Source organism: Thamnophis sirtalis, unplaced genomic scaffold (assembly GCF_051295495.1).
Source record: "Thamnophis sirtalis isolate CommonGarterSnake01/CBP01778 unplaced genomic scaffold, rThaSir2_p1.2 scaffold_13, whole genome shotgun sequence".
In the NCBI taxonomy this organism is placed as follows: Eukaryota; Metazoa; Chordata; class Lepidosauria; order Squamata; family Natricidae; genus Thamnophis; species Thamnophis sirtalis.
Window position 1 is genome coordinate 53611555 of NW_028261393.1, and position 26211 is coordinate 53637765.

The following is a 26211-nucleotide window of genomic DNA, read 5'->3' on the forward strand; positions in this document are numbered from 1 at the left end:
AATTTACGCTTCCACAGCTTGCGCAAGCAAAACTTGGAGAAAAGTTTAGCGGGGAGGGGGAGGGAAACCCCTTTGGATTAATGCATTGCCGCCATTAACCTTTGCAAACCAATAAAAGCTACTTTCCCCGATAACGGATGACGAAAGCATTCTTTCCATCCCCTAAATGGCTCCTAAGGTGAATGAACTCAAAATGGACTTTTTTCCTCCCTCTCCAGACTCAAGTGCTCCTTGAAACAATTCTCCACGTGTCCAAGGCCGCGGGGCAATCTGGGCAGCCACGCCCGGAAGATTCTGCAAGAGGTGGGACAGCTCGGGGGGGGTAGTTTTCCCACACCTTGGTCTCCCCTTTAAGGCCTTCCTTGCGGACCCTGTGATTTTTTTCCCCCACTGCCACCCCTTGGAATGTGGGCAGCTCAAGCAGCCATAGGTATCGGGAGCAAAACCTGACCCCTCGGCTGCACTCTTTTACTAACCAAGGTGGGGCCGCCAGATTTCCGTGACCCAGAGAAAAAAGCCACCAGGGAGAGATAATTCTGGAGCAGGGAGACAGAGGTGGTGGAAGTGGGAGACACCTTTTAAGACCCCTTCTGCAGGCTCCCTTCCATGCAAAGTGGTGGTTGGTGGTGTGTTGGAACAAGAACACATCCGAGGCAACGCAGAACGAAGGGCATTTGTTAAGCAAGGCTTAACACATGGGTGGCTGTGGTTTTCCTCCCTCAACCAGGCGAGAATTCATTATAAGGACGAAGCATCCCCAGCCAGCTCTGGGGTCGCTCCATTAAGAGCCGAGGTGGCACAGTGGTTAGGGTGCAGGCCACTTCAGCTGACTGTTATCAGCGGTTCAGCGGTTCAAATCTCACCGGCTCAAGGGTTGACTCAGCCTTCCATCCTTCCGAGGTGGGTGAAATCAGGACCCAGACTGTGGGGGCGATATGCTGACTCTGTAAACTGCTTAGAGAGGGCTGAAAGCCCTATGAAGCGGTATATAAGTCTAACTGCTATTGCTATTAGATCAGACTCCCCCTCCCCTTCCTTGCAGAGAGGAAAAGGAAGGGTGGAAGCACCCATCACTTACCAGGAATCACATTCCCTGCTACGCTCCCCACCCACCCACCCACAATAACCTTTGCACTGAATGATGGAGCAGCATAAATCAAGTCAGCTAGGAGCAGTTCAGGATTCTTCCCCCAGGAATAGAGTCTGGTCTGGGGGAGTGGCTTTTGAAAAGAGCCCTCCAAAAACCAGCAAGGCAGGCTCCTTCATCTATCCCTGTACTGGGAGAGTGGAAGAAGAGATAATGGGCTTTCCTGTTAGCTACACACACACACACACACACACACACACACCAATGGGCCTCCTTCACCCTGGCTGGCAGGATGCTCAGCCTGCAAATGCTTCTCTCCTTCTGCTCCTTACCCCAGAGAGCTGGGAAGCAGAACTCCAACTGCCAAGTGGAGGCTATTTCTTGGAGGGCCTTGGACTCCCACTTCCCCCCCGCCCCAAGGGTCATCCTTGCTGCAGTGCTGGGGGCAAAGAACCCACCTTGCATGCCGAAGGCCTGGCTCTTGCCTGAAACCAAGAGAGCATCTTCGGCTCCCAGTTAGCCAGAACGATAAGAGCCGAGATGGCGCAGTGGTTAAATGCAACACTGCAGGCAACTTCAGCTGAGTGCAGTTCGGCTGTTCAAATCTCACCAGCTCAGGGTTGACTCAGCCTTCCATCCTTCCAAGGTGGGTAAAATGAGGACCCGGATTGTTGTTGGGGGGCGATATGCTGACTCTGTAAACCGCTTAGAGAGGGCTGAAAGCCCTATGAAGCGGAATATAAGTCTAACTGCTATTGCTATTGCTAACTACTTTTAAGTATTCATCCAATGGCTCTCTAGCAGTTCAAGAGCCCAAGGAAAGGGGCTTATTCTTGTCACTAGAAGAGAAAGACCCCCCCCTCAGCGAATGCTAAAGAACCCTGCCATCCCTTAGCCACACTCGCTTATCTCCCGACTGAACACGGGGCTCCAGAATGCTCCGAGAGAACCCAGATGACACAGCCAGAGGAATCACGAGCATTCACACGGTTCACGCAAACTGAGCGAGAAAAGGTCAGCGGAATCTCTCTCCTCCAATGCTGGCTTAACAAAACGACTCCTGCAGCTCGGCCACTTTTATTCCCCGCTCCCTGCGTGCAGTCTGCTCCCTCTGTAGGTAGAAGACAAAGGGCTCACAGGCGCCCCAGCCGCAACAGTCTTCTCTGCCTTCTCGGGCAAAGCCGTCAAGCTACCCCAACGCTGTAGGATTTGTCCGACTGTCCGCCGTTCTCACGGAGTGCAGAGTTGGTTCCGGGGCCCAGGGCGGAAGCCGGCTTCCCACTCCGGCCAAACTCGAGGATGAGCGGCTTCCCTCGCAGGAGGAACCCGTTGAGCAGCTCCAAGGCTTCCTGGGCCTGGGACACGGCTAGCCAGAGAAGAAGAAGGCGGCGGCTTAGTGGAGGAGAGAGAAAGAACCCAAACCCATCCCGGCCCTCCCACAGAGGCGAGGTGCTTACTGGGAAAGGTGAGGAAGGCCTGGCCTTTCATGCGCCCGCTCAGCAGGCGCAGACGAAGGGGGGTGGCATCCTTCTCTTGGAAGCGGGAGAACAAGGGCAGCAGGTCCTTCACTGTGGCGCTGCGACTCAGATTTTTCACGTACAGCACCTAACCGGCCCCCCAGAGGAAACAGAGCAGGCTGGGTGTTTGCCTCAGCCCCCCGCCACCTCCCCCAGGAGGCACAGGAGCCATTTGCATACCTGCCTGGCAAGAGGGAAGAGGGACGAGAGGCCTCTCCTTCCTCCACGCAAGCCCACCCGGGCTGAGGGCCACTATATTCTTCTCCCCTCCAAGGCTCCCCAAGCCTTCTTAGGAATCCACCCTTGTCACCCTGGGCAACTGGCAGGGAGGGGTGGCTATTTTGCCTGGTTCTGCGCTTTACAGAGAGGTATTATTTATTATTTATTTTATTTATATGATTTATAAGCCGCCCAATCCTGGAGGACTCCGGGCGGCTTACAACGAAAGAAAAAAAAGAAATAATAAAAAAATGAAAATAAAAACAGGTTAAAACCTACACACATACATTCGTTATATAGCAATAGCAATATAGCAATAGCAGTAGACTTATATACCGCTTCATAGGCCTTTCAGGCCTCTCTAAGCGGTTTACAGAGAGTCAGCATATTGCCCCCAACAACAATCTGGGTCCTCATTTTACCCACCTCGGAAGGATGGAAGGCTGAGTCAACCCTGAGCCGGTGAGATTTGAACCGCTGACCTGCTGATCTAGCAGTAGCCTGCAGTGCTGCTTTTAACCACTGCGCCACCTTGGCTCACGTTATGATCGGGGCTGGACCTCAACAATGAGGTCAACAGCCCCAGGGCTGCCAGAATAGCCAGGTTTTAACAGCTTTTCTGAAGGCCATGGGAGTGGGCGAGGTCCGGATTTCTGGGGGTAGCTCGTTCCAAAGGGTGGGAGCAGCCACAGAGAAGGCTCTCCTCTGGGGAGCCGCCAGCCGGCATTGTCTGGCTGACGGCATCTGAAGGAGGGCCACCCTGTGGGATCTCACCAGCCGTTGGGAGGAATGTGGCAGGTAAAACTCTCTCCCTTTGTGGGGAAGCTGCTCAGTGGCCCGGGCACCAAGCCAAGCCCTGTGACACAAGAGGCAACCGGGGTTCTCCCAGAGAAGAGCATTTGAGCCCAGTCCAGCCTGCTGGGCAAGTACCTGGCTTGGCTCCCCTGGGCTATAAGAGGAAAATCTGGGGATCTGGCGGATTTCTTCTTTGGAAAGGCGGTTCTGGAGAATCTCCTCTTCCGGCACACAGGCAACGGGCTCTGTCACCATCACGGGCTCCGGGGCTGGGGGAGCCACTCCAAGGCTACTGAAGGCGGTAGAGCCAGATGGATCAGGCACCTTCTGGGGAGACCTGGACGGTTCCGGTGGCCTCTGGCTTGACAACGGTTCGCTCAGGAGCTCCCGATAAACCGTGTCCAGCGGAGCCGTTGGGCCCGTCTCAGGGGCAACCTCCGGCCGAGCTTCATCTGCAGCACAGGAGGCAAAGGAAATTCCTGACCAGTCGGCCCGGGGAACCAGAAGGAGCCCCACACACCATCTGGGGCATCCCTCGGCCCAGACGGGCACCGTACCTTGGCGATACAACATCCGCAGAAAGGAATGGCGGTCCGTTCCCTGGAAAAGCGCCTTCTCAATCTCCATCTCGCGCCTGCTGAGGGACTTGCTGCCCGCAAAGTGCTGCGGCAGGGAGAGGATGCGCTGGTGCTCGGCCATCTTTTCCTGGATGGCTCGGATCCTGTCCTGTGTGGCCTCCGGTGCTGCCCCAAGCCCAGGGCTCTGAAGGGAAAGAGAGGCTGGGGGAAGATTCTGGCCTCCAGAGCAGGGAGAGGAGGGGGAGGCCGCCTTCCTCTGGGCCTGGGGGCTGTGGAGAGGGGTTCCTGGAGGGAGGGGAGGGGGAGGGCCAGGAAGAGGGACCTCGGCCGGGCAATAGCAATAGCAATAGACTTATATACCGCTTCATAGGGCTTTCAGCCCTCTCTAAGCGGTTTACAGAGAGTCAGCATATTGCCCCCAACAACAATCTGGGTCCTCACTTTACCCACCTCGGAAGGATGGAAGGCTGAGTCAACCCTGAGCCGGTGAGATTTGAACCGCTGAACTGCTGATCTAGCAGTAGCCTGCAGTGCTGCATTTAACCACTGCGCCACCTTGGCTCCTCAGTCCCACGAAGCAGGAGGGCAGCCCCCAACGCACAGCCCCCACCCGGCCACCGCCTACCTTCTGGTCCCGCTGCCTCCAGAGGCGGATCTCGGCGTCGGAAAGGCCCAGCTCTTGCAGGGAGGCCGCTTCCCCGCTGCTCTCCTGCAGCGCCCGGAACTCCGGCAAGCTGCGGGCGCCAGCCGCCTCCTTCCCGAAGGGCCGGTAGACGGTGGCCGGCGTGAAGCGGTGCCGCTTGGCCACGCACCTGCGGAGAACGGAGGCCCTTCGTCACTCCCCGGCCTCCCTTTCTCCCCCTCCGCAGCCGATCCAGCCGCCCTCGGCTGCGGGGGTCCCGGCCGAGCCCTTCCCGCCCCGCTGCTCACTGCTCCAGCGACGCCGCCGTCTCCAGCTGGTGGCGCAGCAGCCGCTTCAGCTGCCTCTCGCCCTCCGTCTCCAGCTCCTCCGCCGCCGCCGCTGCATCCCCGCCGCACCTGCGGGAGAGACGAAGCCAGGCACCGGGAGTGCCCCCCGCCCCCTCCCCCCCGGCGCCCCCTCCCCATCTCCAGGCGCCCCTCCCCTCCCGGACCCCCTCCCCCACGCCCAGCACTGGCTCCCCCTTCCCCCCATCCTTAGCCCCCCCTCCCCCCGCAGCGCTTCCCCCTCGGCGCCCCCTCCCCAGGCGCCCCACGCCCAGCACCGACTCCCCCTCCCCTCCTAGCACCGGCTCCCGCCCCGGCGCCCCTCGCCCTTGCCCCCCACCCCCCAGCACCGGCTCTTTCCCCCCCCCCCACCGCCCGGCACCCACCTCACCTCCTCATCGCGGCCCGGGTCTTCCGGGGTGCCGCGCGGGCTTCCGGGAGCGCCCCCATTGGCCGGCGCCGCGTCCCCCGGAGCCCGCCCCCAATCCTACGTCCTACGAGGCCCCCTGGCGGTGGGCCGGCGAAGGCTCAGCAAGAGAGAGAGAGAGGCGTTTGGAAATCAACTCTTTATTGAGGGGTTATAAAAAGAAGCGGGGGGGGGGGGGAGGGAGAGTGGGGGGGGGGAGCTCAATCGAAGGTGATGCGGAAGCTGCGCTCCTGCTCCTTCCGGCGGCCCTCGCAGACCTTGGACATCTCCTCCACTTTCCTCTGCAGCAGGGCTGTGGACAGATGGAGAAGGAGTTGGCTGGGGATGGGGGGGGGGGGGGCTTCCACCCCTCTACATCTACAAGCTTGCTCTTATGTGGGCAGAAAGGAGGCAACTGGCTGGGAAAAAAACCCTTCCCTTAGCAGAAAGATGGGGAACCCCAAGAGGTGAAAGTCCAGAAAGGCACAGCTGCCTCATCAGAATGGGGTGGGGGGTGGGGTGGGGGGTTAATCCTGGACTCAAAGACCTCCCCGGGCCATGATACTACACCTGGCTATGAAAAGGGGGGCTTCCGCTCCCTCAGAATTCAGAAATACCTGAGTTCTGATCAATCCACTGCAGAGAATCCATGTGTGCGTTCAGAATTTTGCAGATCTGCTGAAGCTGTGAAAGGGGGTGGGAGAGAAAACCCGCATTCTGGTGAGGAAAAGGCTCCCTTGCCTCCATGCCAACCAAGGACATCCCTCCCCCATTTACATCGCATTCCTCAGCAAGGGGGCAGCCGAAGCATTCGCTCCAGCAGACGTGATGATTCAAAGCACAAAATTAAAGCCCACTCCCATCCTCTTCCCCCCGCACAACGAGGGTACTCACGGGGTCACTGTTGTCAGCAGGGCCCCCGGAGGTGTTCAGGTGCTCAATGATATCTTTCAGATCTTGGGCCATGCGCTTCAACTGGGCATCGATGTTCTCCGCCAGCTTGTATCTGTAGTACAGGAGCAAAGGACACACAGTGGCAATGAGCTGTGTGCAACGGTGCCCCTGCCCGCTACAGAACGGGCAAGAGGGTGAGCATGCATCAGGAGAGACCCAGCTGGAGGGACCATAATGCTCAACCCTGAGCAAAAGGACCTTTGGCTACAGGATGTCAACGGCTGGGCATCAACCTCCCTTTGCTGAAGCCTCCAACGTTCCCCTACTGAGATGGGTCAGCCATGCAAGTACAAAGACAGCCAAGGAAATGACTGGAGCCTGAGAAACGGGGCCCCTTGTCAGTCAACGGGAGTGCTGATTTACCATCAGCTTATCTTAGTAAGGTGGCAGGCTGAACCGAAGTAGGCCCCAAGCCTGAACCAAACTAGGGTTTCATGATATTAAGCTTGAACTGTTCATATATAAATTGCAAAGCTTGCTTTTAGGATATAGTGTGGTTAAGACATGAGTTATCGCATCAGCAGAAAGGAAGTCTGCACCCAAAATATGCTGAAGTAGGGAATCTATTTTAGCCCATCCGCCTGCTTGGCCCTTAACTTATTAGACATATATTGTTAGGTCCTCAAAATACTAGATGTGCATGTCCGTTGGCTGACCCAGGTATCATGACATCCTGTAGACATATTATTTCTGTAACTCAAGGGCAAATCCTGAGAGGTGTTTCCAAAACTAACAGATGGCTTATGGCTGGATGTGGTGAACGCGTCATCACCACTATATAAGGAAGTTCCTGAATCCCACTCGAGGTTCAGGCCATTTACTCTTTGCTCTGAACCTGCGCAAATAAACTTTTCCTTCTCTAAAGAGCTGGCTTGTGTCTCGTCATTTCCTACAACATCTTATGGCGGCTCCACTGGGACACTAAGCGAGGCGATGTTTCGCTGAGGGCAGCCTGACCCCTCGGACCCTGCGGGGGAGGAGCCGAGGACTTGGCAGCACAAGGAAACAGGATGGACTCCGACACAAGTCTGAAAGACTCCCCCTCTGGTCCTGGGTGACGGACCCAATTGGATCCCCACCACTGTTCAAAGGAGACTAAGGAAGGGCACGGTGCCAGCCAACCGATCCCTCCAGGAGAAAGGCCCGCCTTCAGGGATGCTCACGTCTTTTCCCGTTCCTCGTCCGCGTGTTGCAAGTAGATTGTTCCACTCTGCTCCTTCACAGATTCCTCCAATGGGATCAACAAGTCCTCCAGCTCCTTTTGCTGAGACAAAATGAAGTCCAGCTCCTGGTCCAGCCTACGAGGGAAGGGGGGGAAGGAAGAAAGAGTATGATAAAGGAGATGGCACCCCCTTTCTCCTAAAGCAGCCAGTAGGGACAAGCCCTCCTCGCTGCTCCTGAAAAGCCAGGGAACCAAAGCCAATCCTAGTCTTTTTAAGGCCCAATCCAGAGGTGGGTTCCTACCAGTTTGCACCTATTCGGTAGAACCGGTTCGTCAAATCTACCGAACTGGTTAGAAGAGGTTCCACCAGTGGACCCGGAAAGCAGGCCACACCTACAGAACAGGTTCCAAACTTTTTTGAAACCCATCACTGGTCCTTGGATATGATTATTCTACACTATCATGCTCCTATTTATAAAACTCAGTGCCTCTGTGAAAGGTAAGGATGACTACTGCGTTTGTGGTGCAATCAGAACATTGCGTGTGTTGAAGTTGTTTTAATGCAAACCAAAGATGCCTTTTAAAAGTTTACATCCTATTCTTATGCATGCCAGTGCTGTGTGTGAGGTAATTTAAGGTGGTTCTGACAAGTGTCGTCGGCATCTTTGTATCCGGTCACATGGGCGGCAAGCCACTCCCATCCGGTCACATGGGCGGCAAGCCACTCCCACAAAGGAGGCCACACCCACAGAGTAAATTCGAACAATTTTTGAAACCCACCACTGGCCCAACCCCTTACCTCTTTTGATCCAGCTTCACTTTCTCTACTTCTCTGTGTAAGGTTGTGATCTGCGTGAGAGAGAAATGCAGTTGCTTCTTCTTTCCTTGACACAACCTGCCTTGCCGGACACCAGAACCAGGCAGCCCCCCCCCCCTTCTACCTTTTCTCCATTTTCAATCAACGTCCTGTCCCAGGCGTTGACCTGGGTGGCCTGCTGAAGGAAATGCTTCTCCTGGTCCTCTAGTTCCAGGCTCCATTTGTTAATCAGGCTCTCCAGCTGGGCATATGTCATCACGGGGGGAGTCCTGGACAGGAGATCGGGGAAAAAACCGGGCCCGCCATCAGTCTTATTTGCAAGGGACCTGCTGTCTCTTGCCCAGCATCTTCACCAGGCCCCTCGCAATCGGAGCTCTCTCCACACAACTCACATGCCAGTGGTGGTGGTTGCAGTGGAGGTGGAAGCAGCCACGCTTGTTGTAGCGAGGGGTTTCAGGTTCAAGAGGAATCCTGCAGCAGGTATGGAAGCAGCGCCTGGAGAGAAAGCCACCTGGCATCAGACTCTGGCGGGCAGCTGCTGCTGAAGTGGGGGCTCAGCTGTGACCGACAGCAGGGCATTCCCCTGGAGAAGGCAAAACTTTTTGATTCCCACCACCAAGCCATTGTGGGCCCAGGGATGTTTCCCAGTCTTGACCCTGCTTCACCCGGGCCTCCAGCCCCTGCGTGTCCCCTGGGCAGAAGAGCAGGGAAGGCTCTGCTCTGCGGCTCCCGGACTCAGCACCGCCCAAGACTGGTTTTGCCCTGCGGCATCAGCCCTTTTCTCCTACTGATGGTTTCGTCCTGACCCTGGTTTCTTTTTGTAAACAGACTGGATGGCTTGCCTTAGAAAAGGAAGTTGTGGGCATAGACTCAACATGCCCCAGAAGGAGGGCAAGCCAGATGGTCAAACCTGCCAGAAAGTTCCCTTTAAAGAGCCTCGGCGCACAAAAGGACGCCTCTTTCCTTTGTGCCATTTTTCTGACCGATTCTCACCAGCTGTGGGAAGGGCGGCGGCTGCTGCTGTGGTCACTCCAGGCATTTTAGAGCCAAATCCTAAAGTCCCAATGGGAGCTGTTGAGGTGGTACCCACTGCAGAAGAAAGAGACAAATGTTGGTAAGAGACCAAAGGATTTTTTTTTTTAAAAAAAGCTGAATTATACATTGAAAAATGCTACAATCATTTGTGTCAGACAAAAACAGGCCAAGTATACAAAGCTCTCTTGATCTGATGGGAGATCAAGTTCTCAAACTCACACTTCTAGGGAATATAAATTTTATTTTATAGACATAAACACATCAACAGAAACAGACACATAACTTAAAACAACATAGGAACAATAAGTTCCATCGTATATCATACAGCAGTTCCATATCGGTTTCTTTGCAGTTAGTGTTTTCCCTTCTATACATTTCTATCTTGCATTCATAATCTCCTTATTCGTTATCCATTTTTATGTAGAATTCTATATTTATTTATACTTAGCTACTTATGACCAAATATTATTTACCTATATTGTGCTTCATATTCTTACTGTCATTTATTCTCTTACATACAGTTATAGGTATACATTCACATAGTTATTCTTTTTCTTTGCCATTCTTATACTATTGTTATTTCATTTAAAAGGTTATAAGGTATAGTTTGGATTGCTTTGTTTACCATCCCTAGCACCTGCTGTATCACCACCTTATTTTCTCTTTCTTTTCTTTTCTCCCTCCCTTCCTTCTCTACTTCCTTCCTTCCTCCTCTACTTCCCCTTCTTCCTTCCCTTACCTCTCCCCTACTTCACACTTCTAACAACGCTACGCTCGCTCAGTTGAGCAAAGGCTGCCGAGAGACCTGCTCCAGCTGGCCCTGCCTCCTCAGCCAACTTACCTGAAAGGCTGGTGGCAGTGCAGGCAGCTGGAGCCGAAGAGCCTGGTACAGTTGCAAACAGCGTGGGCCCCGATAGGCCGAGGAGGGAAGATGAACTTGTAATGGCAGGTGCCACCGAGGTTGCACTGGTACCTGTGGAGGAAGACAAGCAGAAGACACCTGCTATGGTCTCAGTGTTCCCTAGGTGAGAACAAAAATGAGCAGCTTCTGGAAATGCACGCTTTTCTGTGTCGCTTAAGACCAAATATGATTTCATTCATTCCATCTCTCTTATCTAGAGACGATGCACAAAGTGTGTGCAATTTTATCAATAAGCCAAATACAGCAGATATTTTTGTAGCACCACCTCTTCAATAAACCAAATACAGCATATTATAAGGGAATCTAGCACTACTGCTGAACTACTTTGGTGCCATTTGACGGATTCTAAATACGGGAATCTTTAATATGGGACACACACATGATCACGGACCCACACAGACAAAAGCAGCTTGTAAAAGAACTTAGCAACTGAGAAATGAGAATTGCTGGAAAAGTGCACGTAAGAAAAATAGATTTTTCAGAACAAACATTTGGCAAATACCGCATTTTTCGGAGTATAAGACGCACCAAGGTTTTGAAGAGGCAAATTTTTAAAAAAGTTAAGTAGGTAGATAGAAGGATAGAGAGTGAGAGAAAGAGAGAGAAATACAGTAGGTAGGTAGGTAGGGAGAGAGAGAGAATAGGTAGGTAGGTAAGTAAAGGGAGGGAGAAAGAGGGGGGGAATACAGTAGATAGGTAGGAAGAGTGTAGGTAGGTAGGTAGAGGAATAAGGAGAGAGAAATACAGTAGATAGGTAGGAAGAGAGAAAGGGTAGGTAGGTAGGTGGATAGACAGAGAGAAATAGAAAGAGAGAGAAATACAGTAGGTAGGTAGGTATGGAGAGAGAGTAGGTAGGGTGGGAGATAAGAGGGATAGAGAGAGAGAGGGAGGGAGAAATACAGTAGGTAGGTAGGGAGAGAGTAGGTAAGTAGGTAGATGTTTCCAGGTGTATTTATCCATGTGCATTAACAATGACTATACAATGATAATAATGTATTTATGCTTATTCAATGGATAATTTGTGATTTGATATACAATGGTAAGTAGTGAGTATAGAGATGCACAAAAACCTGTAACCAAACAATACGCTATATGAAACAGTTGAAGGTTACATGTTTTATGTTTTGTTTGTCTTTTGTTTGTCTTTTAAAAAAATAAATAAAAAGCAGCAAATAGGAACAGCAGGCAAGTCTTCAGTTCTTCAGCACCCAAGCACAAAACATACCTCCAGGTTTAGCCCCAAAGGACAAGGCTGCAGTGGTGGAAGTGACAGCTGCTGCTGGAGCCAACGCTCCAAAGCCAGAACCTGCAACAAGACGACGAAAAGCATCAGCTTCCTGCATGTTTCCAGAAAGGGGGGGGGGCTCCATGCAGCACCCCGGCTTCTTCCTTTTCAGGCAAAGGGGCCCCTTCCAGATCAGCCCCCTCCCAGGCACTGCCCTCTCCTCAAAAGGAGAAACGCCGGCTGCCAGGCACAATGGTCTGGCACAACCCAGGACCCAGAGGGGCGGCTAAAGGCTCCACCTAGCCAGCCCCCATCTCACCCTCACCAGTGGACGCTGTCCCGAGGCTGAAAGCCGGGGCTGCCTGCGATGCGGCGACTGTGCTGACAGCGGCGTTGGTGGAGGCGGGAACGATCCCAAAGGCCGGGCCAGTAGACGCCGTCTGCGGCGGGGCGCTCCCCAGCGAGGCGAGGCTGAAATTGGGGGCTCCCGTCTGGGCCGCTCCGCCAAAGCTGAAGCCTCCCGTGGGGGCGGCGGTTGGGGCAGCCTGAGCCGGCTGTGGCGTCGTCGTGGCCGATGAGCCGAACACGAACCCTGTGGGTGTCGCGGCCCCCGCCTGGGTGCCCGCAACGCTGCTGCTGGAGCCGGAGCCGGCCAGTCCGCCGCCACTGGCCAGCGCGAAGCCGGTGGCCAAGGGGGCGCCCGCTGTGGCGCTCGAGGCCCCCAAGGTCAGCTTCGGCGCGTTGCCCCTGCAGGAGGAGAAGGAAGGGAGGCGGTGGGGCGGCTTCTCCGGCGGGGGCAGCCCCTCGCTCGCCTCCGCCCTCCCCGCCCGCCAACGTTCGCACGGAGCAACACACCCCCCCTCACCCCAGCGTGAACACGCCCCCCGCGGGAGTCGCCACCGCCGCCGCAGCGGCGGACGACGCCGGGGGCATCCCGAAGCTGAAGGCGGCGGGCTGCGCGGAGGCGGCGGGCGTCGTGAAGGAGAAGAGGCCGGCGGCGGGCTGGGCGGTCCCGGCGTTCGGGGCGGGGGAGCCGAAGCCGAAGGAGCCGCCGGTGCCCGCGCCCGACGAGATGGCCGAGGAGAAGGAGAAGCCGGCGGGTGCCGCGCTGCTGCTGGGGGTGCCGCTCGCCGTCTTGGCTGTCCCGAAGCTGAAGCCGCCGGTGCCGCCGCCGCCACTCGCGCCGAAGCCGAACTGACTCATGGTGCGTCTGTCTGGGCCCGAACAGCCTCGCCGCTGTCGCCGCCGCCGCGCTTCCTGATGACGCTACGCGCCGGAAGTAGCGGCCCCGGAAGCCGTGCCGTTGCCGGGCAACGCGGGACGCGGCGGTGCAGAGCGGCCATGGCGACGTGCGCTCCCCTCCCGGGCGACTCGCTGCTGGCGCTGGCCGAGCTGCTCTCCTGCGACCCGGGGGACAGCGACGAGGACAGCGCGGACGCGGTGAGGTCCGGCCCGGGCGCCGTGGCGGGCGGTGGGGCGCCCCGGCCTGCCTGCCTGAACCCGCCGCTTTCTCTCCTCAGGCGCAAGGCCCCGCGGGCGGCCGCTCCGGCCCGGGGAGTATCGGGCCCCGGAAGTCTGGCGACGCCTCGAGTGAGTCGGCGAGGGCGAGAGGGAGGGCCCGCCTGTCCTCAGCCTGCCCGTCGGCTCCCGGAAGCCCCGTCTCACAGCCCCGTCTCTTCTCGCAGCCGCCCCGCTGACGCCCGTGGACGGCAAGGCCATCTGGAGCGCCGAGGAGGTGCCCGAAGGGAGCGCGGGCGACGCCTCGTGGGACCCCCGGGAGCAGCCGGAGTACGTCCCCGCGGCGCAGCTGGAGAAGCGGCCCTCTTCCGAAGTGCGGCCATCCCGGGGCTGCCCGCTATAGCCTTCCTGGACGAGCCGGGGAAGGAAAGCCAGCGGGCCCTGAGCCAGCCCGATCCAAACCGGGGCTCGAGGGGCGGAGAGGGAGGGGTCAACCCAGGACAGGATTTCCCACTGATTTGCTGCTCTGCCAGTTTTTCCTCTTGGTTTGGGAGTGGCTCAAATGGGGAGGATAAGCAAGGGATTTCTCTTTGTGGAGAAAAAGCATCCACTCCTCCATAGATGGTCTGAGAAAGGATCTTGTTCTGTGAAGCATCCACTGACTCCCAGTTCTTTACAGGTATGAGATTATGTTCAAGCAGCACGTGACTTCTGAGGATCTGTTCCTAGGCATGAGCAGAAAGGACCCCTCCACTGCCTGCTGCGAAGATATGCTGGTAAGAAGTCTCTCTGGGCGGGTCCTTCCAGCCTTTTCACAACAAAAGCTATAGGGTCTTGTTGGAGTTGTGAATTTCAAAAGTTTGGCAACTGTCCTTTCTCTGTGTGCATTATTATGAAGCGTCTAACCTCTAACATTTCATACGTCTGAGATGACTCTTTCTCTGCCATTTGAACTGCTGTGCCTAAATATTGGAGGATATCCTTTAGCCTCCCTTTTCCTAGCCAAAGGATGCCCCCAGCTTTGGCAAGAGGTTGGGCAGTGATTCCAGAACCCCTCGCTTTGTTCTGTGGTTTAAAACAGAAAGGCAACAGCGTAACACCTCTTGCATGCCTCCCTTCCTATTGAAAGCAAGGTTGGATGCACGAAGGAGTCATTTAACGTAAGTAATCTCTTTTCCTCACTTTTTCTTTTTCCAATTTCAGATTAAGATTAAACTGCCGGACACAAAAGCTTCGGACATTACCCTTGATATACAAGAGAAGCTCCTTGATTTTCGGAGTCCCCAGAAGTACGTTGAAGAATTTATTTTTCGTGAGAGAGTTCTTATATTGCCTTTAGACAATAACACTCCAATAATATTTGGGATGTCTTGGCCGTGCGGTTGGAGCTTCAGAGCAAGCAGAAGCAGATGTCTGCCTTCTCTTGATGCTGGGATAAGTCTCTCATGCCACAGGCCTATGGAGCTGTGGGCATAGTAATTTCTTATTGGGACAGTCTCTGAGCTTTATATGCCTCCTCTCTCTGATTCCCCCCCCCCTTTGTGTTCTGACCCCCCTCCTCCGTCCAGGAAAGAAAGCCAAAACCCACGTAGCTAAAAAGGTTTCTTTTAATCAGTCAAGACTCGTTTGCTGCAAGCCAGATAAACAAAGAGATAAGCACTCTGGCAGCAAGTCCTACAAAGCTTGGCAGCAATGCACACAAACTCTGGCAGCAATCCAGCCTGCCAAGTTTGTTTCTGGTTAGTCCTTAACGTGAACGTTGACTTCTGCCAAAAGGGCGTGGCACAAACAGTCTCTTTTATAATCAGGAGAGGATCTTAATCAGCATCAGCTAAACGCAATCATCTCCTATCATTACACAGTTGTTCTTGCCGCCGAGTAGCCCTTCGACGGCGTGCATCCCGAAACAACTCACAGGTGTTTTCCTGAACACTCCCTCTGATCCAAGGCTCCTCCACCACCTGGTGGCCAACCAGTCTCTCCTCGCCCTGCTCGGAGTCGGCACCCTGTCCGGGGTCCTCCACCTTCTCCAGGGCCGACTCATAAGACCCCTCGCTGTCGGAGTCTGGCGGCAGCTCCAACGGCTCCTGCCGGGCCACAACACTTTGCTTCTGGTGTTTACCTTTCTGCTAGTACTGGGGAAGTGGGGGAGTTGATTTTGCATGTAGCAATCCCCCCCCCCCTTCTTCATGCCTCCCTCAATTTCAGCTTGGAATGTTCTGTTTTTCAGGCGGCTCCTTTTGCATCTGCCTCATCCAGTGGACGCCACCAACGGGAAAGCCTGTTTTCTGTCTGAGCAGGCCACACTGGAAGTCACTTTGAGGATGAAGCGAGAATTGGATTTCATCAACTTTTCGTGAAGAGAAAGAGGGAATCAATCGGCCCCCCAAGAGGTTTTCTAGTTAAGTAATTGAGAGGAGAAGAAGGAGAATATCTTGCCACCGATTCCAAAAAACTACTGCAGGATCCAACAGGCCGCCTTTCCTGCACCAGGAGACCTTGAGGTCTGGCTGTCCTACTTCCTTCCTCTTGAATTCTGACATTGACATTTTTCTAGGAGGCCTCTGGTTTCTCCGTTTTTGTTAAATGTTGCTTCCTTGGGGGCCCCATTTCTCCAACATCAGGAGATCAGCATGTAGGGGGCAACAGAGGCAAGTTGGTTTCATAATGGCTGAGCTGCTGACTGCTCAGGCTTCTGTAGTGTTGATAGATAATAAAAGTCCCGCCCTTTCATGTCTGTGCCCACATCTACCCTTTGCAGAAGTCTGCCCTGGCCAGCATAGCAGGGGCTTCCTTTCAAATGATGCCTATTGGCTTTCTGGGCATTTGCAATGGAGCAGGGAGCTAAACAAGCTGGGTTCCACCACAAATCTGCGCTCGACTAAACCACGTCCGACTAAACCGTTTTAGCTGCTGACTAAACCGTAGCTGACATCATCAACAGGGCGACAACAGCGCGGAGAGAGAAGCACGCTGTAAACCCTAAACCTAAAATTAACCCCTAAACCTAACCCCCCTAAACCTAATCCTAAACCTAACCCTTAACCAAACCCTAAACCTAATCCTAACCCTTAACGTAACCCTAAACCTAACCCTTAACCTAACCCTAAAGCTAAGCCTAAAGCTAAGCCTAAACCTAACCCTTACCTTAAGTTGAATCGGCTTGCTTTCAAAGCGCTATTTAAAGCGCCCTTCTTTCTCCGCGCTGGCTGTTGTCGCCCTGTTGATGACGTCAGCGACGCGGTTTAATCGGGCGCGGCTTAGTCGAGCGCGGTTTTGACGGGTCACGAACAAGCTGAGGCTTGTTCCGAGAGATGCTGACCTCTCTGCTCCAGCAAGGCACCTGGGGTTCAGTGAAGAATGAGCACAGACTTCCACTGCATAAAGCCAGCATTTTGCAGAGCAGTGTTTCCATCTGGAGGGCCCAGGTTGCAAGCAAGCCCACAACTTGAAAACCACATAGGGGAAGGAGCTCCTGCTGATGTGCAGCAGAGAGAGAATGTGTGGGCAGATGAGAGCTTGTTCATGGCCGCCTCAATAGAGTGGGACAACTTGCAAGACATCTGTCATCTCCCAGTAACCAATGAAGCCCTGCTTCCTATTGGTTCTATTTAAATGATGACATTTAGGTTTCATCAGGGGAGGCCAGGTAAAAACAGATGAAGAGGTAAAAAGGAGGGTGGGGTTAAGTCAGCAGGAGGACATTGTTAATGTTGACCAACTTTGAGGCAGGGCAAGGAGGGGCGTGTGACACATTGATACCCTGCCTCTTTTGGAAATGCCTGTCAAAATTCCCAGAGCCACAAAGTTATTCAGCACAGCATCAAGAAGCATTGCCAGGGCAGTGGGAACTTGGATTGGGCCTGCCGAATGAGAAGGGGAGAGAAGGACTTGCCTTTTCACAACATCAGGATTGGAGGGAAGTGGCAAAAAAGGCAGAAGAAATCCTAACAAAGAAAAGCGATCGACTTTTCAAAATGCCAGTTACTAAATATGCACACTCCCAAATCCATTCAACACCTAAACCCCCTCCTGTGCATTACACCCTGCACACCAGAGGTGGGTTCCTACCAGTTTGCACCTATTCGGTAGAAACGGTTCGTCAAATCTACCGAACCGGTTAGAAGAGGTTCCACCAGTGGACCCGGAAAGCAGGCCACACCTACAGAAGAGGTTCCAAAAAATTTTGAAATCCACCACTGCCACACACACACACACACACACACACACACACACACACAGACAGACTGACAGAGAGAGAGAGAAAGAGAAAGAAAGGAAGAAATAAAGAAAAAGAAAAAGAGATGAAAGAAAAAAGGGACAGAAACGGGAAAGGAAGGAAAGAAAGAGAGAAAGAAAGAAAACACATGGCCGGCAAGCCACTCCCACCAGGTCACATGGCTGGCAAGCCACTCCCATAAAGGAGGCCACACCTACAGAAGAGGTTCCAATTTTTTTTGAAATCCACCACTGCCCCCCCCCCACACACAGCGAGAGACAGACAGACTGACTGACACAGAGAGAAAGAAAAAGAAAGGAAGAAATAAATAAAAAAAAGAAAAAGTGAGAGAGAGATGAAAGAAAAAAGGGACAGAAACGGGAAAGGAAGGAAAGAGAGAGAGAAAGAAAGAAAACACATGGCCGGCAAGCCACTCCCACCAGGTCACATGGCCGGCAAGCCACTCCCACAAAGGAGGCCATACCCACAGAGTAGGTTCCAAAAAAATTTGAAACCCACCACTGCTGCACACCCTGGAGCTTCTCTGAGATGGTGACAGCAGGGAACCAAAGTGGGGGACTAATCCTTCTATCTGAGTTTGCCCAGCTCCAGGTCCAAGCACTCATTTTTCCAAGGAAGAATTTTCTCACCCAATTCTCTCTAGTCACTGGTTGGACTGAACCAATTCCAACCTCCAACCAGAGCCTGGGAGAGTCGAAACTCTTCATTTGCCAAACCTCTAGTGTGACCCTGCCCAGAAAGGCCCCTGGGGGGACTTAAGGGGAGAGGTCGAAGTGCTGCATTGCTCTGCTCTGGCTAGTCTCCGGAGCCCCCTGCTCCCCTGGCCCACCTGCCTCTGTGTGGGCCAGGATGAGCCAGACTTGCTATCTGGAGTAAAGGAAATCCAACTGGTGGGATCTGGAGGCCTGGACGTTTGGAAGGGTTCATACGGTTTGCACTCTTCAGAAATGGTTGAACTTCGGGTTATTCACTTGTGTGTGATTGTGGAGCCCCCTCATTTTGCTTTAGTTTTAATTTGTTCTGCTCCTTGGGGATGTTCTATTTGTTTTCCTTTACATGTTGCTCTTTTGATGGACTTTTCTTTTTACTAAGTCATTTTTTTTAAAGTTGTTTAGGAGTCTAGTGGTCCACTTCAGGAAATTCAGTTTCACAGCAATTCTCAGCTCCAAGGAGCTTACGATCCACAAGTAGAAGAACTTGGCTTCGGCTCTCCTTGTTTTGGGTGGGTGGGAGGCAAGGGACAGTCCAAGAGCTGGACCTCCTTAGAGGCAAAGGAGTTGGTTTATGTCTTCTCCAGAACCTGGAAACAGGCACCCCTCAGCAGCAAGCTCCCACATACTTGGGACGTGCTCCCCGGCCCAGCCCCCCAACCTCCACTACTGCTCGGTGCCACCTCGGTGTCCCTCAGAACAGACAAAAAGCAAATGGGTGTGTGTGTGTGTCAGGCATGCCTCCTTCAATATCCAAGAAAGAAAAACCTCATAAAGTACTTTTACTAGATATGAACTGAAAGCAGCAAAAAGGAAAGCAAGATCTGAGCGAGAAAGGCACGAACAAGTACATGTCAAATGATTGCCCAGCCCTCTCCCTCCAGTTACCCCAGCCCAGTGTCCAATCTGCAACTCCCTGAGGTGTCATGTGGGGTGCATCTTCAAAGGGCCTCATCAGGTTGGTATGCGAGACGGTTGGCCTTGACCAAGTCCAAACACCAACCATCAGCAGGCGCAGAGGATGGTGAGAACCAAACTCCCTTTCTATGCCCCCACCCTCCCCGTTTCTATGGCAGCCGACAGCAAGCAAGCAGGGTGCTTCTCTGGGCCTGATTCCTCTGCCTCTTCCTCAGGAGCTCCCATGTCAAGATAACATCTTTCAGCAGCCATGAAACCCAGGCCTAGGCCAGCCCCTCCTGGCCCAAGGGCCTCCTCTGCCTTCCTGGGCTGAGCTAGACTACCAAGAATAGCAGCCTGCCTGCCCCCTAATTGGTGGTGGGGGGGAGGAAAATGAGGAATTTCTAGACTGGCCTGCCTTCCCAGAAGGTGTTGCATCCCCCCCCCTTTCCTCCCTCCCTCTCTCCCCCTCCCCGTGGAGATTCGAACCCTCACCACCCTCCAGGCCTTCAGCAAAGCCCTTAAAGGAGCCAAGGTGGCGCAGTGGTTAGAGTGCAGTACTGCAGGCCACTTCAGCTGACTGCTATCTGCAGTTCAGCTGTTCAAATCTCACCAGGCTCAAGGTTGACTCAGCCTTCCATCCTTTCGAGGTGGGTGAAATGAGGACCCGGATTGTTGTTGGGGGCGATATGCTGACTCTGTAAACCGCTTAGAGAGGGCTGAAAGCCCTATGAAGCGGTATATAAGTCTAACTGCTATTGCTATTGCTATTAAAACCTGGCTGTTCCGACAGGCCTGGGGCTAAAGAGCTTTTGCCCCCCCTCCTCGAATGGTATGGTTGTTGTGTGTTTTTAAATTGTGTATTGTTATGTTTCGTCTTTTTATCCCCTGTCTGTACCCCCTTCCCTGACCGAATTGTGAGCCGCCCTGAGTCCCCTTCGGGGAAAAGGGCGGCATATAAATGAAATAAATCCTAACCCTAATCCTCCCTGCCTCCGATTTGGAAATTAAGGCTGGCTTCCCCCTCGGTCCCGCTCTCCACCGCAGAGCTCATAGCCTCGATCGGGAACCTACGAAGAGGGGTAGGGGAGCACAGGAGACGCGCTCGCATTTTCCCATCCAGACCACTTAAAATCTACAACGCGGCTTTTTCAGAATGCTGCGCCAAAACCCTTTTGTGGGGTTGGGGAGGAAAGCCACCCTTGGTGGAGGGCCATCCACAGCAGAGGCGCCATCCACGGGGGCCAGAGGTTGGGTGGGTTTGACGTTGCCTCGCTGCCACCTGACAGGCGAAGTAGGGGAGACGGTCCCTCTTTCTCGCGGAGGGGGGGGCGCCCTCCTGGAAGGGATCTCGCCACTCCCGCTTCCCCTCGGCGCGCTCCCCGGGGGGGACAGATGTTAAACTCTGCCCCCCACCCCCACCCCGGAACAGGGCAGCGAACGGCGAGCGTCCCGAGCAAGGCGGTGGGGGGGGAGCAGCGGCAATCAGGGCAGGGGATTCGGCCGGTGCCAGGCGCTTCGGGGAAGAGCCAGGGAGGGTTCTGACGCCGCCGTCCTCCGCGCGCTCTCCGCCCTCCCCGCTCGCGTCAGTCTACCCGCCGCCGCCGCCCTGGCCGCTTAGGCCCGGTGGCGTTCCGGGAAGCCGCGCCAGTCCCCCCCGCCGCGTCTGTCCAAAGTGCCGCCGCCAGCCAAGGCCGAGCATGGAGCGGTCCAAGACGGGCATCCAACGCCCTGTCGCAACCTCGCCGCCGTCCCCGTAGAGCCGCAGCGGCGGGAGCGAGTGCCAGGTAGGCCCCCCCGGGTTCTCTCTTTCTCCGTCCCTCGCGGAAGAGGGCTGCTTGGGGCCGTCGGGGAAGCCGTCGGGGAAGCCGTCGGGCGGGCGTCGAGGGGCGATGCTTGGGCTCGAGGGAGCGGCGGGCGCACCACGCCCCCTTTGCGGGCAGCCCTGCCCCTCCGGCTGCGGTCAGTCCCCGGGAAGCTCTCCCGCATGCCGCCACGAGCTGGCCGCGCAGTTCTCCGGGTGCCGTCCCGTTCCGTGGAGCGCGGAAGGCAGAGGAATGAAGCCAGGGATGGAAGCCGCTGCACCTTGCGGTCCCCTCGGTTTCACGGGCAGCTCTGGCTCTAGCCCGGGCCGGCTAAGAACGTGCGGGTTTCTCTGGGGACGCGGGGATACCGGCTGGTGGGAAGTTGCCGCGGCTCCGCCTCCTCTCCGAGCGGGCCTGTCCCCTCTCTCTCCCCGGCCAGAGCGCTGCGGTCTCCGGAGCCCCTCCCGAGCGAAAGAGAAAAAGGACTTCTCTCCTTGAAGCAGCGTTCGTGGGAGAGAGCACCGGGCGGCGGCAGAACTGGGCTGCCGGCTGCAGGGAGCTTTACCGCGGGCCTTCTTTCTTCCAGCCCTATTTAGCAGGTGAGTCTGCCTGCCCTCCGTTCGCTGGCCCAGCTTGCCTTCTGGCGCCGCGTTCTCCCTTCATTCCGTAAGATAAATCGCGGGGCGGCGGCCTCTCCTCTTTACCCCGGTACCTCCGCGGCTCAGGTGATGCTGGGGAAAGGAGCGAGGGAGGGGGCGTTAGAAGCCTCCGTTGCGGACCCCCGACCTCTCTCCTCCCCAGGAGAAAGGAGCGGCCTTCACCCCCCACCCACCTCCCAGGCAAGGGAAAGAGAGCTTGGCGGCCTGGCCGGGCACTTGCGCTGTCCTTAGCAAGGGGTGTCCTTGTGTTGCTGCCTGCCAGGCTTCCAGATCGAGGGTTGGCCCGGGGAGAGGCCTGAGACCCCCCACCCACCCCGCTTTCCTCTCTGGGATCTGGAAAACTGGCGGGGAGGAGCGATTCCCCCCCCCTAGCCACGGAGGAGAGAGAGGTCTCTTTGGTGGACGCTGCTGGGGGGGGGGGGGGGAGAAGCGCGTACCGGCCCATCTTGCTCTGCTGCTCTCCCAGTAACCGGACAGAAATTCCAGCCCGCTCTTTCTATTGGGGGGGGGGGGCGTCCTTTCCCATATTCTCAGTTTTTGGCTGGGGAGGGATGTTGTGCAGGGGGAGGGGGGAGAAGCTTGTGCCGGCCCATCTTGCTCTGCTGCTCTCCCAGTAACCGGACAGAAATTCCAGCCCGCTCTTTCTATTGGGGGGGGGGGTTCCTTTCCCATATTTTTGGCTGGGGAGGGATGTTGTGCAGGGGGAGGGGGCACTAGCTGAGCATCAGGGAGGTCTGGCGGTTGGCATGGATGCTGTGGAGCGGGGGGGGGGGCTACGCTGGGGCCTTCTCTTGGGGTGATGAGGCAAGGCAAGTAAGCAGGGCGATGGGGGAAGGGAAAAGGAGGGCCAGCCTGAGCCGGCTCCTGCATGGGGGGAGCCTTTCTTGTTATTTTCTTTTAAGATTTTTTTTTAAAGAAACAAGCACAGATAAATATAAAACCATCTTCCAGTTACATCCAGTGTGTCAATTGGTTACAAAACTTTTGTGCATCCTCTCCCTAGTCTTCACTTACAATTTATATAGAATCTCATATTATCAGTCTGGTATATACTGTATGTATATAGTTATTATCATTGTCAAACGTTTATTTGACGATATTATTTCATTTTATGTGAGATATTCTAAGTTTTTAATAAATTTATATTAGGGCATTTCGTTACATCATCCTAAAATCCATCCAGTTAGCAGTACCTCTTTATGTTATATTCTCTATCATCCCATTATCCTTGTATTGTAAAACTCTCTAGCACAGTGTTTCTCAACCTTGGCAACTTGAAGATGTCCGGACTTCAACTCCCAGAATTCCCCAGCCAGCGAATGCTGGCTGGGTAATTCTGGGAGTTGAAGTCTGGACATCTTCAAGTTGCCAAGGTTGAGAAACACTGCTCTAGCATATTTCAGCCCTTCTGTAAGAACCCAGTCATTTTCAGCTTGGGGTGCTGAGGGAGGGAATTGGGGAAGGAAGAGGACTGCCAGAGCACAGAATTGGCCACTCACTCCGGGTAAGGCCTCTGAAGTGCCATGGGCCACTTCAGTAAAGATTCCCACCCCATCTGATACCTTTAAATGTGGCCCATAGGTTAGCACAATGCCTGTTGCATCATTACCTGCACACGGTTTACCGACAAATGCGCGCTAGTCAAATGCGCGCCGACAAAACCACGCCAACAAAACCGTGACGTCAAAATCGTGCGCCATCAAAAATCAACAATCAACAAACTAGGACGCGAAAACAACCTTATAACCCATCCACCCTAAACCTAAGCCTAACCCTAAGCCTAAACCTAAACCTAAACCTAACCCTAACCCTAACCCTAACCCTAAACCTAAACCTAAACCTAACCCTAAACCTAACCCTAAGCCTAACCCGAAGCCTAACCCTAAACCTAACCCTAACCCTAACCCTAAACCTAAACCTAAACCTAAGCCTAACCCTAAACCTAACCCTAAGCCTAAGCCTAAGCCTAACCCTAAACCTAAGCCTAACCCTAAGCCTAAACCTAAACCTAACCCTAACCCTAACCCTAAGCCTAAGCCTAACCCTAAGCCTAACCCTAAACCTAACCCTAACCCTAAGCCTAACCCTAACCCTAACCCTAAACCTAAGCCTAACCCTAAGCCTAAACCTAACCCTAACCCTAACCCTAAGCCTAAGCCTAAGCCTAAGCCTAAGCCTAAGCCTAAACCTAAGCCTAACGCTAAGCCTAACCCTAAACCTAACCCTAACCCTAGCCCTAACCCTAACCCTAAGCCTAATCCTAACCCTAATCGCGATTTTGACATTGCGGTTTTGTCGGTGCAGTTTTGTCGGTGCACATTTGACTAGCGTGCATTTGTAGGTTCACGCCTGCACACTTGTGCATATTTACTCTTTTAGCGTGTTTCTTCTAAATCATACGTACCAGTAGACAATTTAGATGAGGATTTTCTGATAAAAGGAAGTCATTGGTATGGTGGAGTCAGAAAAAACCAGCAAGGATCCTCCATCAAGGCCACAAGCCAGGCAGAGACTGAGCTGGTAGCTGTGGAGCCGAAGGTGGCCGTGCTCTCACTTCCTGGTGTGTGTGTGATCTCTGTCATTTTATTTCAACCATGAAGAGGTTCCCCCTTTCCTCACAAAATGAAAACAAAAAGTTTGGGGGCTTGCGTGAAAAAAGGGGGGTTTGAAGCACATTGTGAACCGAATTGAAATCTTGGTTTTAATCCATTTAACCCTGTTGGTCAATGGCTCCCTCCTTCGGACCCCTCCCAATGAAGAATGGCCTCTGGGTCTGTTAAACACAACTGCAAAAATGTACGATCATATAAATAATAAAGGTGTTTTTGGCTGTCAAGAGATGGCTAAAATCCCCAGTTTTGCATTTAAATTGGGTTATTTGGGTATATATTTTAAAATCTGAGGTAGCTGTAACTCCCTCCCTCCCATACATACATACACACACAAAAGTAATCTTTCTCATTACTGAACTCTCTCATCTATAACATTATGTGGGGCTGGGGGTGGGGAAGGCTCTGGACAGCCCATGTTTCTGTTTGCCTTGCCTCGTGCCAGTTTACCACTCAGTCTCTTTCCCCCAGGATTAGTGAGGCTTTTGCAGCTAGAGACCACCTTCTTCCAGAGAAGAACAAGGCAGGGAAGCCCACCCATCTCCTGCCTGGCACCTCACAGGCCCCCTTTCCCTTTCTGGCCCTTGAAATGTGGGTGGGTGGGGGGCAACACCAGGCTCTGCTGGGCATGAGAGGGCAGTATCCTTGGCAGAGGCGAATAAATACCCCTCTGCAGTGGCTAGAAAAAGATTTGAAAGACAGAAGATGAAGCAATGTCTAAGCTTCTTTGGATCATGAAGGAAATAGTCAAAATATAACTTCTCCCTTTCCTTTGTTCCTTGTTATCTTTTCTCCATCTCCATGAAGCAACTATACAGCATTCTGCTTTATTCTTTTAGTTTCCTTTGAAAAAGACACCGCCCCTCCAGCTATCTCCTTCTGGCTCTCATCCTTCCTGACAGCTTCCAGCCTGTCCCTCTGGGCTTCTTTCGAGGCCAATTTCAAGCTCCTCGTTTCGTCTTCCTGTTCTTCAGACCTTAACCAAACTTTTTTTTTTCCTTTGAGAAAATTTTTTATTGTTTTAATTAAACAGAAAGAATTTTTTTAAAAAAATCATCTTTCGTTACATCTTGTTGAAAGCGTATCGATTGGTTACGAATATATTCCGTACGTTTCTTCCACAGTCCTTACATATGCTTCATTCAAATCATGTTGTACATTTTAAATCAAGAAAGAAAAGTTATGTATTTTACTATCCCTGTACCATAATTCTCATTTGGTTACCGTTGTTTAAACATGTTTTCATCTAGAATCATTTATATTAGAAGACACAACCACCTACTGGCGTTCATTTACAATATCAATAGATCTCCAATACCCTTACACCTTTATGACATGTTCTAAAATTAATTCGGTTAAGTAAGATATCTAAACATCCCCCCACCCGTAACACCCCTGTATGTATCATTAACCCCGTAACACACCTGCATCATTAAATATTGTCCATTAACATTTCATTGTTATTATTGTAGTTAACTAAAGGTTATTTACTAATTATCTCACCTCTCCTCTCCAGGTCCACACAATATTATAACTTTATAACCATCTTTAAACTGCTTTAATCTTTTGGTTTCCTTTGAAAAAGACACCGCCCCTCCAGCTATCTCCTTCTGGGTCTCATCCTTGCTGACAGCTTCCAGCCTGTCCCTCTGGGCTTCTTTCGAGGCCAATTTCAAGCTCCTTGTTTCATCTTCCTGTTCTTCAGACCTTAACCAAACTTTTTGTGCAGTCAATTTTGCTTCTTAGCAATAGCAATAGCAGTTAGACTTATATACCGCTTCATAGGACTTTCAGCCCTCTCTAAGCGGTTTACAGAGTCAGCATATCGCCCCCACAATCTGGGTCCTCATTTTACCCACCTCGGAAGGATGGAAGGCTGAGTCAACCCTGAGCTGGTGAGATTTGAACCGCTGAACTGCAGATAGCAGTCAGCTGAAGTGGCCTGCAGTACTGCACTCTACCCACTGCGCCACCACGGCTCTGCCTCACTGGAATTGCTCATAATTCTTCTTTGCCTCACTGGAATTGCTCATAATTTCAAACTTTTTTTCCCCCTATCATCGTATGGTATAATTTCATAATTGCCCTGATTTTATTAAAATTACCTCTCTTGGAATGCAAGCCACGTACCTGATTGCTGAGTTCAGTTT

General features: G+C 53.3%; 4 protein-coding genes across 6 annotated transcripts in view; 2 read left to right on the forward strand and 2 right to left on the reverse strand.

Annotated features, from left to right (window-relative positions):
* Window positions 1-2148: 2148 nt before the first annotated feature.
* Window positions 2149-5623, reverse strand: RBM41 (RNA binding motif protein 41). Its single transcript, XM_087727401.1, has 7 exons — window positions 5554-5623; window positions 5127-5234; window positions 4822-5008; window positions 4176-4380; window positions 3754-4070; window positions 2545-2692; window positions 2149-2453 (listed from the first exon to the last, which is right to left on the reverse strand). Exons 1-7 carry the CDS (start codon window positions 5610-5612, stop codon window positions 2272-2274), a joined length of 1206 nt encoding a protein of 401 aa, XP_087583527.1. The 5' UTR covers window positions 5613-5623; the 3' UTR covers window positions 2149-2271.
* Window positions 5624-5744: 121 nt separating this feature from the next.
* NUP62CL (nucleoporin 62 C-terminal like) lies at window positions 5745-12929 on the reverse strand. The gene is made up of 12 exons (XM_087727208.1): window positions 12549-12929; window positions 12009-12430; window positions 11684-11764; window positions 10378-10509; window positions 9495-9590; window positions 8894-8996; window positions 8626-8770; window positions 8484-8533; window positions 7686-7820; window positions 6463-6574; window positions 6186-6252; window positions 5745-5881 (listed from the first exon to the last, which is right to left on the reverse strand). The coding sequence occupies exons 1-12, from the start codon at window positions 12884-12886 to the stop codon at window positions 5790-5792; spliced, it is 1773 nt and encodes a 590-aa protein (XP_087583334.1). The 5' UTR covers window positions 12887-12929; the 3' UTR covers window positions 5745-5789.
* A 43-nt stretch (window positions 12930-12972) lies between these two features.
* DNAAF6 (dynein axonemal assembly factor 6) lies at window positions 12973-15874 on the forward strand. Of its 3 annotated transcripts, none has more exons than XM_087727210.1 (6): window positions 12973-13123; window positions 13204-13273; window positions 13369-13471; window positions 13821-13917; window positions 14345-14453; window positions 15372-15874. In XM_087727210.1, exons 1-6 carry the CDS (start codon window positions 13025-13027, stop codon window positions 15461-15463), a joined length of 570 nt encoding a protein of 189 aa, XP_087583336.1. In that variant the 5' UTR covers window positions 12973-13024; the 3' UTR covers window positions 15464-15874. The 3 variants fall into 3 exon arrangements, with proteins under 3 accessions (XP_087583336.1, XP_013927800.2, XP_087583335.1); XM_014072325.2 differs by having other exon boundaries at window positions 12974-13123; window positions 14345-14430; XM_087727209.1 differs by having other exon boundaries at window positions 12982-13116; window positions 13203-13273; window positions 14345-14430.
* Window positions 15875-20680: 4806 nt separating this feature from the next.
* FRMPD3 (FERM and PDZ domain containing 3) overlaps window positions 20681-26211 on the forward strand; it is a 36606-nt gene continuing 31075 nt past the window's right edge. The window contains exons 1-2 of the mRNA XM_087728092.1: window positions 20681-20775; window positions 21233-21392. The gene's annotated coding sequence lies outside the window, so the exon portion shown is untranslated. The remainder of the gene's footprint in view (window positions 20776-21232; window positions 21393-26211) is intronic.